The sequence below is a fragment of the Dasypus novemcinctus genome, chromosome 24, assembly GCF_030445035.2.
Source record: "Dasypus novemcinctus isolate mDasNov1 chromosome 24, mDasNov1.1.hap2, whole genome shotgun sequence".
Lineage (NCBI taxonomy): Eukaryota > Metazoa > Chordata > Mammalia > Cingulata > Dasypodidae > Dasypus > Dasypus novemcinctus.
The window spans coordinates 24,735,697-24,751,649 of record NC_080696.1 but is presented as its reverse complement, the minus strand read 5'-3'; the positions used below and the strand labels follow the sequence as shown (position 1 = coordinate 24,751,649).

The 15,953-nt window shown below is 38.4% G+C and overlaps 1 protein-coding gene across 11 annotated transcripts in view; it reads left to right on the top strand.

Moving 5' to 3' along the window:
- NINL (ninein like) overlaps positions 1-15,953 on the top strand; it is a 235,660-nt gene that overhangs the window by 87,298 nt on the left and 132,409 nt on the right. For 4 of the 11 annotated variants that reach the window (XM_058286791.1, XM_058286801.2, XM_071211601.1 and 1 more), the window contains exon 2: positions 6,802-6,917. The exons of the other annotated variants lie outside the window; for them this stretch is intronic. In XM_058286791.1, the coding sequence (XP_058142774.1) occupies positions 6,902-6,917 (16 nt within the window). In that variant the 5' untranslated portion in view covers positions 6,802-6,901. The remainder of the gene's footprint in view (positions 1-6,801; positions 6,918-15,953) is intronic. 11 annotated transcript variants of the gene reach the window in all.

Below are 15,953 nucleotides of genomic sequence, written 5' to 3'. Positions count from 1 at the left end.
GGGGCTGAAGCTTAGGCTAGAGCTGCAGGCCTACCTGGATGAAAGAAACCAGTTCTTACATCACTGTGATTTTTGGTCCTGGCTTCCCCTAAGTCTGGGGGTGGAGTCATAACGGTGGCTGCAGTCCTCATTCTGTCTTGGACAGACTCACACCCTGGTCGTTCCCAGGGTTACATCCCAGCCAGCTGAGTCTACAATCAGCAGCCAGAATCAGTGACCAGCTCTCTCCTCCTCTCTCATTCTTGGAAAATAGAACTTCCATTTCTGGCCACAGAATAACTCCTGGGGCAGCTTGCACTGCCAGAGTAGGATAATCACTGGCCTCTGTGGCTTGGCCGGTAATTTTCAGGAGATGCTGGCACAGGTCCCTGCAGCTTCCTCCCTGCTTTAGGTGGCACTGGGCCTTAGGCTAGACCTATAGTCCGACCTGGATGGAAAGAAGCCGGTCCCCACCAGCACTGTGATTTTCAGTCAACCCCATTTTCCCTTGTGCCAGGCATGGAATTAAGATGGTGACTACCGGCCTCTTTCTGACTTGGACAGGCTCAAACTTTAGCTGTTCTCAGGATTATACTTTAGCCTGCTGAATTTGCTCACCAGCAGCTGAAGTTGGTGCCCAACCATTTCTTCCTCCCCTGTTTTTGGGAAGTGGAGCTTTCAATTCCAGCCATAGAGCAGCTCCCGAGGCAGCTTGTGCCTCCAGCGGAGGATGGACACTGGCCTTGTGACATGGAGCACTCTACTTAGGAATCTTCTCTCCAGATGGGCAATCTCCTCCTTCCATTCCTTCAAGGATGTAGCAGGATGCTCTTCTTGATGGTTTCCTGCAGCCCCCAAACAGAAGTTCAGCTAGCTTCAGATAGTTCTGGGTGTTAACTAATTACCCAGTAGCAGGCACTGACTCTAGGAGCTCCTTACTCTGCTGTCATCTTGCTGATTGTCCCCTTTTTCATTATTTTTTATTCTTCCTAGTTTTTAAATTTTTTATATATTTTAAAAATTGTTATATATTTTAATTCTTATTTTTAAAACTATGTTTATTTCATTTTCTTATTAATTTTATTTGGCTCTTTTGATGGCTTAATTTTTGAAGTTTTAGATCACCAAAGGGTTATTACAGCTATGACAGGGGAGGATCATTGGTCGGGGTGTCAGCGATGGGGGGTACACAGGAGGAGGTTCACCTGGGGCATACATATAAGGCATAAAAATGCATTGAAGTGTTTATGGGGCATTGTCACAGTGGATGGAGATTCACATAATAACCAAAAGAATATTGAATTCCCATCCTGGGGAGCTCTGCCACATTCTCTAATGGAACAGCAAGAATCCCCTGAGTACAGGGACAGTGACTAGTGAAGGAGGATGGTCCATTGACAGGCCCTTGATATTGATGGCTGTACTTATCAACTTTTTCTTTTCAAATTGAAACTTAGCCAAATATTATAGGGTGCCTAATAGTTGCCTCCTGAGAGCCTCCTTGTTGCTCAAATGTGGGCTCTCTCTAAGCCAAACTCAGCATATAAATGCATTACCTTTCCCCCAGCATGGGACAAGACTCCTGGAGATGAGGCTCTGTGGCACAGAAGGATTACTACCAAGCACCAACTAGCAATGCAACTGGAGAAAGACCTTGACTAAAGGGGGAAAAGGTAAAGACAAATGAATTTTTATGTCTAAGATACTTCAAAGTGAGTCGAGTGGTCATTCCAGATGTTACACTTATGCAAGATCTCATCTCAGCAGGAGCTCATCAACTGCCAAAGTAAATACGACCTCAAATAAGCAGGGCATCCTGAGGCCTATCAGGAGTTTGGTGCCTTGCCGGTGGGCCCAACTTTGGAATTTATGTTCCCCAGTGTGACAGAGTTGGATTGAGTTGTGGTTTCCCTACACAAGGCTCTTCTGACCTTTCTATTTCAACCTGTAATTAGTACTAGAGTTGATAGGTGTGTGTCCAAGAGGCTTAAATCTTTGGGCTGTTCATGTACCAGCTGGGCCCTCAATCTCAATGGAGTTGCAACACCTACTCTGCAGTTCATTGGACTCACCTAGGAAAACTAACAAGGAGATTATGAAGGACAATGACTATCCTAAAGAACCGAGAGAGTCTACAACTGCAAGCAAGAGAGTCCCAATCATCTACCCTATGGGATCAAAGCCCCATCTCAATTAGAGGTGGAGTGGGCATCACCATCTCAGAACCCTCAGGATTGGGGAATGAACTATGGACCAAAGTAGACTTATTGGTATTCTACTATAGACTTATTGTGATTCTACCAATGCATGAACTTACATCACTGATGTGGAGACAGTGGCCCCTGGATATTCTGAGGGCAGGGAGAAGGAAAAACAGGTGTAATATGGGGCATTTTCGGGACTTGGAAATTGTCCTGAATAACATTGCAAGGAAAGTTACAGGACATTATATATCTTGCCATAACCTACCAAATGGTGTGTGAGAGAGTGTAAACTACAATGTAAACTATAATCCGCACTTAGTGGCAATGCTTTATAATGTGTTTTTCAATTGTAATGAATGTACCACGTTAGTGAAGGATGTTAATGTGGGAAAAAGTGGGAGGTGTAGGGAGTGGAGCATATGGGAATCCCCTGTGTTTTTTATGTAACATTTATGTAAGGATATTTTTTTAAAATAATAAAATATATATATTTTTAAAATTTCATTTGGAAGAGAAAGTACACCCGAATAGCCAAAAACATTCCAAAAAAGAAGGGCAACATGGACAGAATTTCACTGCCTGGCCTTGAAACATATTACAAAGCTACAGTCATCAAAACAGCATGGTTATGGCATAAAGATAGACACACTGAAACAGAATTGAAAGTCCAGAAATAAACCCTCACCTCTACAGCCAACTCTACAGCCAACTGTTTTTTGTCAAACCTACCTAAGCCGTGTTAATGGGACTAAACAATCTCTTCAACAAATGATGTTGGGAGAACTGAATATCCATAACAAAAAGAATAAAAGAGGACCCCATTCTCACTCCCTATACAAGAATCAACTCAAATGGATCAAAGACCTAAATATTAAAAGCCAGGTCCATAAAACTACTAGAAGAAAATACAGGGAAGCATCTTAAAAATCTTGTGGTAGGTGGTAGTTTCTTGGACCTTACACCCAAAACCTGAGCAACAAAGAAAAAATAGATAAATGGGACCTCCTCAAAATTAAACACCTTTGCACCTCAAACGACTTTGTCAAAAGGGTGAAGAGGCTGTGGACTGAATGGGAGAAAATACTTGGAAACGTCATATCCGACAAGGATTTAATATCTGTAGCAGTTTGATATTTTTTGTGAATTCCATAAATAAATATTGGATTATGTTTGTAAATTGGTCTGTTCCTCTGGGCATATTAGATTGTATTGGATTCAGAGGTTTCACTTTTTTTTTAGATTTATTTTATTTATTTCTCCCCACCCCCTTGTTGTTTTTCACTTGCTGTGTCTGTTCTTCTTCCTTGTTTCTTAAGGAGGCCCTGGGAGCCAAACCCAGGACCTCTCATGTGGGTTTGCTCTCTGTGGTTGCTCTCGTGTGGGTTTGCACCTCTGCTCTGCTCTCTGCTTTGTTGTACCTCTCATTATGTTTTTCCTCCCTGCATCTCTTGTTGCATCATCTTATTGCCAGCTTGCCACACCTGCCCATCACATCAGCTCACTGTCTTCTTTAGGAGGCACTGGGAACCTCTGCTCCCTGCTCTGTTGTATCTCTCATTATGTTTTTTCTTCTCATGTCTCTTATTGTGTCAGCTCGTCATGCCTGCCCATCATGCCAACTTGCTATCTTCTCTAGGAAGCACCAGGATCCGAACCAGCAACCTCTCATGTGGTAGGCAGGAGCACATTTGCCTGAACCACATCCCCTTCCCCAAACGTTTCACTTTTACTTAATTAAATAATGATTAGGGTTTTTATGTGGGCCAAGGGGGCAGGGACTCACAGAGAAAATGACATGGCAGAGGAGATGTTTGGAGTTTTGCATGCTGGAACCCAGGAAGCAAACACACAGGAGAAGTGATAGAGATAGCTCCATAGACACAGCAGAGGCCCCAGAGAGAGAACCTGATAATCTACAGCTGTCCCTTTGATACAGAGAACAGAGCCAAGAGAGGAACAATCTCTGAGAGAGAGGCAAGATTTATCCCAGCCTGCAGCTGATATTGGAAGAAGCTGGGACCACAGAGCCTTAAGAGGAAGTGGGAGGCTGAACCTTTGCAGATGTTGGCAGCCATCTTGCTTCAACATGTGGCAACAGACTTTGGTGAGGGAAGTGACTTAGGCTTTATGACTTGGTAACTGTAAGCTTCTACCCCAAATAGATACCCTTTATAAAAGCCAACAGATTTCTGATGTTTTGCATCAGCATCCTTCTGGCTGACTAATGCAATATCCATGAAATATTGGGAGATGTTACAACTCAACAATAAAAAGACAAATGATCCGATTTTTAAAATGGGTAAAAGATGAATAGACATTTGTACAAAGTAATACAAATGGCAAAAAAAAAAAAAACATGAAAAAATGTTCAGTATCATTAGTGATTAGGGAATTGCAAATCAAAGCTATGATGAGATATCATTTCAACCCTATTAAAATGGCAACTGTTAAAAAGACAGAGAAATACAAGTGTTGGAGAGGATGTGGAGAGATAGGAACACTTATTCACTGTTGATGGGAATGTAGAATGATACAGCCACTGTGGAGGACTGTTAGGCAGTTCCTAAAGTTGAATACAGATTTGCCATGTGACCTGGCAGTACCACTACTGGGCATATACCCAGCAGAACTAAGAGCAGTGACATGAACAGATATCTGCACACCAGTGTTCATAGCAGTGTTGTTCACGATTGCCAAAAGATGGAAACAACCCAGGTATCCATCAACCGATGAATGGATAAACAAACTGAAATGTACACATGATGGAATATTATGCAGCTGTGAGAAGAAATGAAGTCATAAAACATATGACAACACAGATGACCCTGGAGGACATTTTGTTTAGTGAAGCAAGCCAGACAGAAAAGGACAAATACTGTATGACTGTGCTATTATAAACTAAAATATATTGTGTGATCTCAGGGAGGTAATAACTAGAATATAGGTCACTAAAAAATAGAATGAAGTTGAAGAATGGAAAGCTGAGGGTTAACTAGTGCAGAATTGGCAAAAATGATGTATGTTAATCTTTGGAAATGAATAGAAAAGATGAAAGTACATCATAGTATTGGTTACTAGCAGGGCTATTATTTGGGTATGACAGTGGTGGAAGGGGAAAATGTAAGGTCATGTAAATTACTAAAAGGAAAGCTAAAAAATGTAACAGGATTGTATAGCATAGTAAAACCTCATGTCAAATATGAATATTGCATATATAAGACTGTTTTTCTTTGACTCTGACCAAAGGGATGTTATTGTTATAAGGTGTTAGTATCAAGAAAAAAAAATGCTAAGTGAAAGAAACCAGACATAGAGTACTACATATTGTATAATTCCATTTATATAAAATGTTAATATAAATTAATTTGTGATGATGGAATTAGATTAGAGGTTATTTAAGACTAGGGATCGATAGAAGGATTGAGAGGTGACTGTTAAGGGTTTGGAGTTTTTCTTTTTGGAGTAATTTTTCACAAATTGTTTTTGTTTTGAGTGCACAGCATTGTAATTATACTAAAGCCAGTGATTATACATTTTGGACAGAGTGTATGGTATGCAAATATATCTCAACAAAACTGCTTCAAAATAGATAAATAAATATGCAAGACTAGCCAGAAATAAGAGCTTTGTACAGCAGAGGATGCATAGAGGGATTATGAGGTGATGAATTTTTTGTTTGTCTCTTTTTTGTTTTATTATTATTATTGAAATAATGAACATGCTCTAATAATGATTGAAATGATGAATGCACAAAATGTGATTATGCCAAATACCATTGATTTTATACTTCGGATGGGTTGTATGCTTTACTAATATGTATTAATAAAATTGATCTGTTTTAAAAAAAGAAATCAATAAAAATAAGATATCATTTAAAAAATCAAATTGCAGAATAGTCTGCCTTTTCATCTGCCTGCATCTGACTATTTCCTTGAAAGTTCATCCATTAGTTCTGCTACAAATTAGGCAGTAGTAGATGCAGAACAGAACTAACAAAAGATGCATTCCCTTATCTCCAAAGTTTGTGGTCTAAAAAGAGATGAAATGTTGGACCTCTTTGCCCTCAGGTACCTAATTTATGCTATGTGGATGCTTATCGGGCCAGAGCCAGAGATTTGGTTAGCTTCACTATTTTTCTTGCCCAAATTCCATATGTCCAATCCTGGCCAGCCTACTAGAGGTAAGAATATTTTGTGAGATAGAGGAGCAGTTTTGTTATCACTGGTGGAAAATTGCAAGGTGTACGTCAGGGAACGTGACGAGGTTTCTTCTTAAATCTCTGTGTGAGCCCTTGCCAGGAGTGACTGCTTGGGGCACTGTGTTAAAAATTATGAGGTCTGGGCTTAGCGCAGAAGAGTGTTTGAATTATGCCATCAGGCACAAGGCAAAGCAGGGGAGGTGGTGATGTCTGAGTGTACCTTACATTTCTGCACCAGGTGTCAAGACAATTGGAGCATGTTGCCATGGTGACATGGAGCTAGACTGACCAGGTTTATTTGAAAAGTGTCCTCTACCCACTTTTTAAATAAGTTTGAGTTAACCATTGACTCAAATATAGAATTTCCGAAGTGAAAGGAATCTTTGGAATTATCTGACTTAATGCCTCATTATACAACAGCAGGAAACCTGACCCAGTTTGCTGACACCCACCCAATCAGCCCGTGATGGAATCAGGCTGAAGTGTTTGGCGCCTCTTCGTGTGCTTTTTTGACCATTCCATGCTGCCTCTGACAGGTTGGTTGGTTCATGTTCTTAAATGATGTCTTGTGTTTATTCCATCTGTCTTACCTGATTTCAGATTTGGAAATATAGAACATTTTATGCCTTTTGTGTTCCACCAGATTCTCTAGATTTGTATAGAGTAGGTATTAATTGCTTATCCTTTTAGAAGCTGTTTGTCAATGAAACCTGTAGTAAGATATTGTTTTCCAATCTATCAGATTGGGAAAAATTCTTAAAAAGTGTGATAACCTGTGTTGGCAAGGGATGGAAAAACACTCTCATGCATTGCTGGTAAGACCGTATGTTGGCATAATTTCTGTGGAAAGCAAGGTAAGCCATGTCAGTCAAAACGAAAAAGTACACACATGACCCAGAGGTTCCACTTCTAGGAATTTATTTCTCAGATGTTATTCATTGAAGCATTGTTTATAGTACCAAGTGATTGGGAACAATCTAAGTGTCCATTGCAAGAGGACTGGTTAAATAAATTCTCACACGTTCATAAAATGGGATGATATGTGCATCCAGAGAGGATGAGGCAGAATTGGGGCTAATCAAGGCTGGGACTCACAGATGAGCAAAAGGATGGAAGGCCTTCAACCTGAGGGCAGGTGGCTGCTCACCAGACAACTCTATGCCATACCTGTCATGTCAGTGGACTTCTTAAATTCAAATACAGAGCCTGGCAGGGCAGTGTGAACCAGAATAAAGATGAAAAACTTCAGATCAGGCAAACTTAACACTTGACTTCAGGTCCACTATTGCCTGTGTGACCTTAGGTCCATGATCTAACTTTTCTGTGTCTCAGTTTCCTTATCTGTACATCATAACACATATGGCATTATTAAAGCACTGTATGTTTGTTCCAGGCACAAAGCTGGTGCTCTGTAAATAGTAGTTTTCCAGTAGTTCTAAATATCCCCTTTCATTCCTAATTTTAGTAATTTGAGTCTTCTTTCATTTTTTCTGTCATTCTAGCTAAATGCTTGTTCATTTTGTTAATCTTTTCATAGAAACAACTTTTAGTTTCATTGATTTTTCTCTATTGTTTTTCTACTCTCTATTCTTGTAATTCTGCCATAATTTTTATTATTTCCTTCTGCTTGCTTGGGTTTAGTTTGCTCTTCTTTTTCTCATTTTTTAAGGTGGATGGTTAGATATTACTGATTTGAGATTTTTCTTGTTTTTTAATGTAGGCATTTAAATTTCCCTCTGAGCAGCATAGCTTTCACTGCATTCCAAAAGTTTTGGTGTATTTTGTTTTCATTTTAATTTGTCTCAGAAGTATTTTTTAATTTCCCCTGCTATTTCTTCTTTAACCCATTGGTAATTTAGAAATGTGCTGTTTAATTTCCACATATTTGTAAATTCCCTGAATTTTCCTTCTGTTTTTGATTTCTAATTTCATTTCATTGTGGTCAGAAAACATACTTTGTCTAATTTGTCTTTTTGAACTTCTTGTGACTCTTGTTTTTCTGCCGAACATACATTCTATCCTGGAGAGTGTCCTATGAGCACTTGAGACAATGGGTCATTATGTTCTTGTTAGGTAGAGTGTTCCATAGATGTTTGCTAGGTCTACTTGGTTTTATACTGTTGTGCAAATTTGCTCTTTGTTCTAGTCTAGTTGGTCTTTACAGTATTGAAAGTTGGGTATTATTAACGTGTCCAACACTTACCGTAGAAATGTCTATTTCTTCTTCAAATTCTGTTTTGTTTCTTGTATTTCAAAACTCTTTTGTTAAATGCGTATATGTTTATACCTTATATCTTTGTAACAGAGTCTAACCCTTTTATCATTATAAAATGTCCTTTTCTGTTTTTGTACAGTTTTTCCTTGACATTTGTTTTGCTCATAGTATTATTACAGCTCCAGGTCTCTATGGTTTATCATTTGCATGGTATATCTTTTTTCATTCTTTTACCTTTAGCTTATTTGTATCTTTGAATCTAAAGCATGTCTCCTTAGAGGATATAAATGAATAGAGTTTTGTTTTGTTTTTTATCCATTCTGCCAATCTCTGGATTGGAGAGTTTAATCCATTTACATTTAATTTAATTACTGATAAGGTGGGCTTCACATCTGCCTTTTTGCTATTTGTTTTCCATATGTTTATGTATTTTGTGTTCCTCCATTCCTTCCTTATTGGTTTCTTTTGTGTTAAATATATATATTTTTAGTGTGCCATTTAAATTACCTTGTCATTTCTTTTCTTTTCTTTTTTCTTGTAGTTAAAAAACTTTTTTTTAATTTCCACTATATTTTTTTATTTAGCAAACTGTTTAATTGTCTTTTTTTTTTTTTTAAAGATACATAGATCACAAAAAATGCTACATTAAAAAATATAAGAGGGGAACAGATTTGGCTCAACTGATAGAGTGTCCGCCTACCATATAGGACGTCCAGGGTTTGAACCCAGGGTCTTCTGGCCCATGTGGTGAGCTGGCCCATGTGCAGTGCTGATACACACAAGGAGCGCCATGCCATGCAGGCATGTTCCCCGCACCAGGAGTGCACCCCGCAAGAAGAGCTGCCCCACATAAAAAAAACACATCCTGCCCAGGAGTGGCGCCGCATACATGGAGAGCTGACACAGCAAGATGACACAACAAAAAGAGACACAGATTCCTGGTGCTGCTGACAAGAATGCAAGAGAATACAGAAGAACACACAACAAATTGACACAAAGTGCAGCCAGGTGTGGGAGGAGAGGGGAGATAAATAAATAAAAATAAATAAATAAATCTTTTAAAAAGAAGAGCGAGACTCCCAATACCCCACACCTCACCCAACCCCACTCCTCCCACATCAACAACCTCCCCCATCATTGTGGCACATTCATTGCATTTGATGAACACATTTTGGAGCACTGCTACACTACATGGATTATAGTTTACTTTGTAATTTACACTCTCCCCAAGTCCATTCAGTGGGTTATGGCAGGATATATAATGTCCTGCATCTGTCCCTGCAGTATTATTCAGGACAACTCCAAGTCCTGAAAATGCCCCCATATCTCATCTCTTCTTCCCTCTCCCTGCCCTCAGCAACTCCTGTGGCCGCTGTCTCCACATCATTTCTTTTATTATATATATTTTTAGTTATATTCCTAGTGGCTGCCCTGGAGATTACTACTTTACAAAATAGTATACAAAAATTTCGCTCTTATATAGCTATGTTCCTCTCCCCCTTATGTTGTTATGTCACGAATTACATCTTTATATATAATATACTCATCAACTTTGATTTATAATTATTGCATTATGCAATTAAATCAGATCAGAAATAAAAAAAGTTGCAGAGAAGCGGACTTGGCCCAGTGGTTAGGGCATCCGTCTACCACATGGGAGGTCCGCCATTCAAACCTTGGGCCTCCTTGACCCGTGTGGAGCTGGCCCATGCACAGTGCCAATGCGTGCAAGGAGTGCTGTGCCACGCAGGGGTGTCCCCCGCATAGGGGAGCCCCACGCGCAGGGAGTGCACCCCGTAAGGAGAGCTGCCCAGCGTGAAAGAAAGTGCAGTGTGCCCAGGAACAGCGCCACACACATGGAGAGCTGACACAACAAGATGAAGCAACAATAAGAAACACAGATTCTCGTGCTGCTGACAACAGAAGCAAACAAAGAAGACGTAGCAAATAGACACAGAGAACAGACAACGGGGTGGGGGGTGTGGGGGGAAGGGGAGAAAAATAAATAAATAAATAAATAAATAAATCTTTAAAAAAAAAGAAGTTGCAAACAAAAATACATTTACTTTGGTTTTTTATATTTATGTAGATATCATTAACAGTATTCTTTTTTTCTTCATGTGGTAAAATAGTACCATCATGGAAGACAGTCTGGCAGTTCCTCAGAAATTTAAATATAGAATTACCAAATGACCTGGCAATCTCACTATTAGGTATATACCCAAAATAATTGAAAGCAGATACACAAATAGATATTTACATGCAAACATTCATAGTGGTGTTATTCACAATTGCCAAAAGATGGAAGCAAGCCAAGTATCTGTCAACTGATAAACAAAATGTGGTATGTATACACAGTGGAATGTTATTCAGCCATAAAAAGAAATGAAGTTCTGATACATGCAGCAACATGAATTACCTAGAAGACATCATGTTGAGTGAAATTACCAGGAATAAAGGACAAATATTCCATGATCTCACAGATTTGAAACAATTAGAATAAGCAAATTCAGAGTCAGAATCCAGAATATAGGTTACCAAGAGTGGGGTGGGAATAGGGAATAGGACATTAAAGCTTAAAATGTGCAGAGTTTCAATTTGAAATGAAGGAGATGTTTTGGTGTAATGGATGGTGTCGATGATAGCACAATGTAATTATCAGCTATAATTAACAGCTCTGAAATATATATCTGAAAGTGGTTAAAAGGGGAAATGTTATTTTATATGTGGTATTAGAATAAAAATTTTTTTAAATCCATGGAACCGTATAACACAAACAGTGAGCCCTAAGTTAAACCATGGACTATAGTTAATAGTACAATTATAAAAGTATGCTTTCATCTATTGTAACAAATGTTTCACACCAATGCAAGGTGTTAATAATGGGGTGATATGTGGAAAGCCTGTATGTTACACATGATTGTTCTGTAAACCCAAAATTTCTCTACTGAAAAAAACAAAACAACTGAGACTGCTGTGGGGTGTAAAAATTCCCCTGTACTAGTAATTGGAGAGATGAGGACTGTCAGGTGATACATACAGGTAAACACAGCCTTGTAGAACAGCTCAAAGAGAGTCCAGGGTCAGCAAGGGGTTTGTATCCAATGAAGCAGCCTACCCTGACCTCAGAGAGAAGTGTTTGAGGTCTTGGACATGTGAAGTGTCTTCCTGGAAACATTTCATTAGCTCTTTCACTTGTAGCTTCATACACATCTTCTCTACCCTGTAACTTTTTTTTCCCCAAAACTATTTATTTTGCTTTAATCATACACTCACCAGAAATTGCAAAAATTACACCTATATTCCCATTTGTCCTCACTCAGCTTTCTCCAGTGGTGAAGTCTTATATAGTTGCAGTAAAATCAAAATTAGGGGAGCAGATATAGCTCAAGTGGTTGAGCGCCTGCTTCCTATATATGAGGTCCCAGGTCAGTCCCTGGTACCTCCTAAACAAAACAAACAGAAAATCTAACTCTCATTGAGGAGTAGATGTGGCTCATTGGTTGAGTCCTGCTTCCCATGTACAAGGTGCTGGGTTCGTTCCCCAATATCCCTAAAAAAATAAAAAATAAAAATAAGGAAATTTTCATTAGTACAATTTGCTAGACAACAAACCTTATCAGTTTGCATCATGTTTTACATGCGTTCTGTGCACGTGCGTGTGTATGTGTGTTTCCTTCAATGCGACGTTATCCCTCTTGTATACATTTGGTAACCACTGCCATGATTGGGTTGCAGAACTACTCCATCACCACAAAGAGCTGTTGAAGTTTGCCACTTTATATTTGAGCCCTTTGCCCTTCTCACCCGATAACTCTTTTCCAATAATAGCTTTGTCAAGATGTTATTCATATGTTATGCAATTTACCATTTCAAGTTTATATTCTCAGAGTTGTTCAACCATCACCACAATCAATTTTAGAACATTCTCCTTACCACAGGAAGAAACCCCATACCCATTAGCAGTTATTCTTCCTTTCTTCCCTATCCGTCCAGCCCTGGGCAACCACCAATCTTTATGGATTCGCCTGTTCTGGGCTTTGTGATTGGTTTCTTTCACCTAACAGTGTTTTCAAGGTTCATCCATGTTGTAACATGTATCAGTGCTTCATTTCTTTTTATTGTTAAATTATACCTCATTGTGTATATATACACCACAGTTTATTTGTCCATTTGGTTAAAGGACATTTGGGTTTTTTCCCTTCAGGGATTAAAATGAATATGTTGTTATGAACATTTGTGTACAAATTTTTGTATGGACATGTGTTTTCATTTCTCTTACGTATATACTTTTGAGTGGAATTACTGGGTCATGTGGTAATTCTGGTTAACCTTTTGAGGAACTGCCAAACTGTTTTCCACAGAGACTGCACTATTTTACATTCTCATCAGTAATGTTCTGAGGGTTCCAACTTATCCACATCCTCTCCAACTCTTGTTATTATCTGATTTTTTTTATTATAGCCTTCCTAGTGGGTGTGAAGTGGTATTTCATTATTGTTTTAGTTTCCATTTTCCTGAGGGCCATTGGCATATCTTCTTTGGAGAAATTTCCATTCATTTCCTTTGCCCATTTTTAAATTGGTTTGTGTGTATTTTAATTATTGAGTTTTAAGTGTTCTTTAAAAAAAACAAACCAGTTTTATTGATACATATTAATAAAGCATACAGTTTGTCCAGGGTGTACAACTGATGACATTTGGCATAATCATATAGCTGTGCATTCATCTTATTCAATTGTTATTAGAGCATTTTCATTATTTCAATAATAGTATATGAGTTCTTTGTATATTCTAGAAACAAGTCTCTCATCAAATACATAATTTGCAAATGTTTTCTGCCATTCTTTTCACTTTCTTGATTGTGTCCTTCTAACAGAAGCCAGTTTGTTTTTTTGTTTTGTTACTTGGTTTTTGGTGTCATGTCTGAGAGATCATTGCCTAATCCAAGGTCACAAAGTTTTACTCCTGTGTTTTCTTCTAAGAGTTTTATAGTTTTGGCTCTGCCATTTTGAGTTAGTTTTTGTGTACAGTTTGAGATAGGAGTCAGCTTTGTTTTTTTGCATGTGGCTGTCCAGTTGTACCAGCACAATTTGTTGGAAAGACTTTTCTTTCCCCCTTGATTTGTTTTGTCACTTGTGGAAACAATTACCATTAATGTGAGGATTTTATTTCTGGACTCTCAATACTGTTCCATTGATCTACGTATTTATCTTTATGCCAGTCCACACTATCTTGGTTCCCTCCCATAGCTGTGTACTAAGTTAAAAAATGGGAAGTGTGAGGCCTCTAACTCTTTTCTTCTTTATTAAGCTTTGTTTTGTCTATTCTGTGATCTTTGAATTTCCATGTGAATTTTAGGATCAGCTTGTCAATTCTGTAAAGAAGTCAGCTGGGGTTTTGATAGGGATTGCGTCAATTCTGTAGGTCAATTTTGGGAGTATTGCCATCTCAACAATATTAAGACGTGGAATCTGTATTATTTAGCTTCCTCATGCCGCTGCAACCACTTTCCATAAACAGGGTCCCTTAAAGCAACAGGAATGTATTCTCTCACAGTTCAGAGGCCAGAAGTCTAAATTCAAGGTGTCAGTAGGATGATGCTTTCTCAAGGTTCTAGGAGAGAATCCATTCCTTTCCTCCTCTAACTTTTGGCAGCTGCAGATGCTCCTTGACTCGTGGCCACATCACTTCAGCCTCTGCCTCTGTGGTCACATGCCTCCTCTTCCCTCAAACTTCAGTTTGCCTCTCTCTTATAAAGATATATTTGATTATCTTTAGGGCCCATGTGGATAATCTAAGAGGACAATCTTCCTTTCAAGGTCATTAAACTACTCACATCTTTGCCATACGAGATTTTTCAGCCTACCACAGGTCTTTCCATTTATTTAGGCCTTTACTTTCTTTAAATAATGTTTGTTTTCAGAGTATACATTTTGTACTTCTTTTGTAAAATTTATACCTAAATATTTTATGCTTTTTTATGTTATTGTACATAGAATTGTTTTCTTAATTTCTTTTTCAGATTGCTCTGTTGGTATAGAAAAATACAATTGATATTTGTATGTTGATCTTTGATCTTGCAATCTTGCTGAATTCATTAGTTCTTGTAACTGTTTGAAGCTTTTTCTGGATCCCAGAAAAATCATGTTCTTGAAGATAATCCAATCCTGTGGGTGTGGGGTCCTTTGATTGGATTAGATTACATTGGGGCCTCTGATTAGATTGCTTCATTGAGGCATGACCCAGGGTGGGTCTTGCTCCTCTTACTGGAGTCCTTTATAAATGGAGGACTGAAAGCAGTAAACGCACAGAGATAAAGCCACATTGAGCCCTGCCATGTGCCTGATCACCTACTTCGGGAGACAGCATCTCTGATGATGGCTTGATTTGGACACTTTCACAGCCTCAGAACTGTAAGCCTTTTTTCTTTCTCTTTATAACTGTAAGCTTTTAACCTAGTAAATTCCTATTATAAAAGCCAGCCCATTTCTGGTATATTGCTCCCAGCAGCTTTAACAAACTGAAATGGTTCTAAATAGTTTTTCAGCAGGTTTCTTTGGATTTTTTTGCATGCATGATCGTGTCATATACAAAGAGAGATAATTTTACTACTTTCTTTCCAGTCTGGTTGCCACTTATTATCTTTTTCTTGCCTACTTGCCCTGTCTAGAACCTCTGGTATAATGTTGAATAGAAGTTGTGAGAGTAGACATTGTTGTCTTGTTCCTCATCTTAGGGGCATCTTTCACCATTTAGTATGATGTTAGCTTGGGTTGACCAAAGTCCCTTCTGTCCATAGTTTGTTCAGTGTTTTTTATTTATATTTTATCGTAAATGGGTGTTGAATTTTGTTAAATGATTTTTCTCTGCCTATTTAGATAACTATGCAGTTTTTGCCCTTGTTTTACTTATATGGTATATTAAATTTACTTATTTTCCAATATTAAACTAACTTTGCATTTCTGGGATAAATCCCACTTGATCGTGGTGTGTAATTTTTTATATATATTGCTGGATTCAATGTGCTAGTATTTTGTTGAGGGTTTTTACATCTCTATTTAGAAGAGATGTTGGTTTGTAGTTTTCTTGTGAGGTCTTTGTCTGGATTTGGTATCAAGCCTCACAGAATAAGTTGGAAAGTATTTTAGATGGGGGTCATTTGTAATGCAGTGAATTTTTAGCATATATTTATATCCTGGAAATATGGAGAGAGAGAATGGCATTAGTTGGAATGACCAGCAAAGGAAATCCATGTTGACCCTTTAAAATACTTAATAACATCCTTCTCCCTAAGAATAAGGGCAATCTCTTATTTAATTACAGTAACATCTCCCTCGAGAAAATTAACATGATTT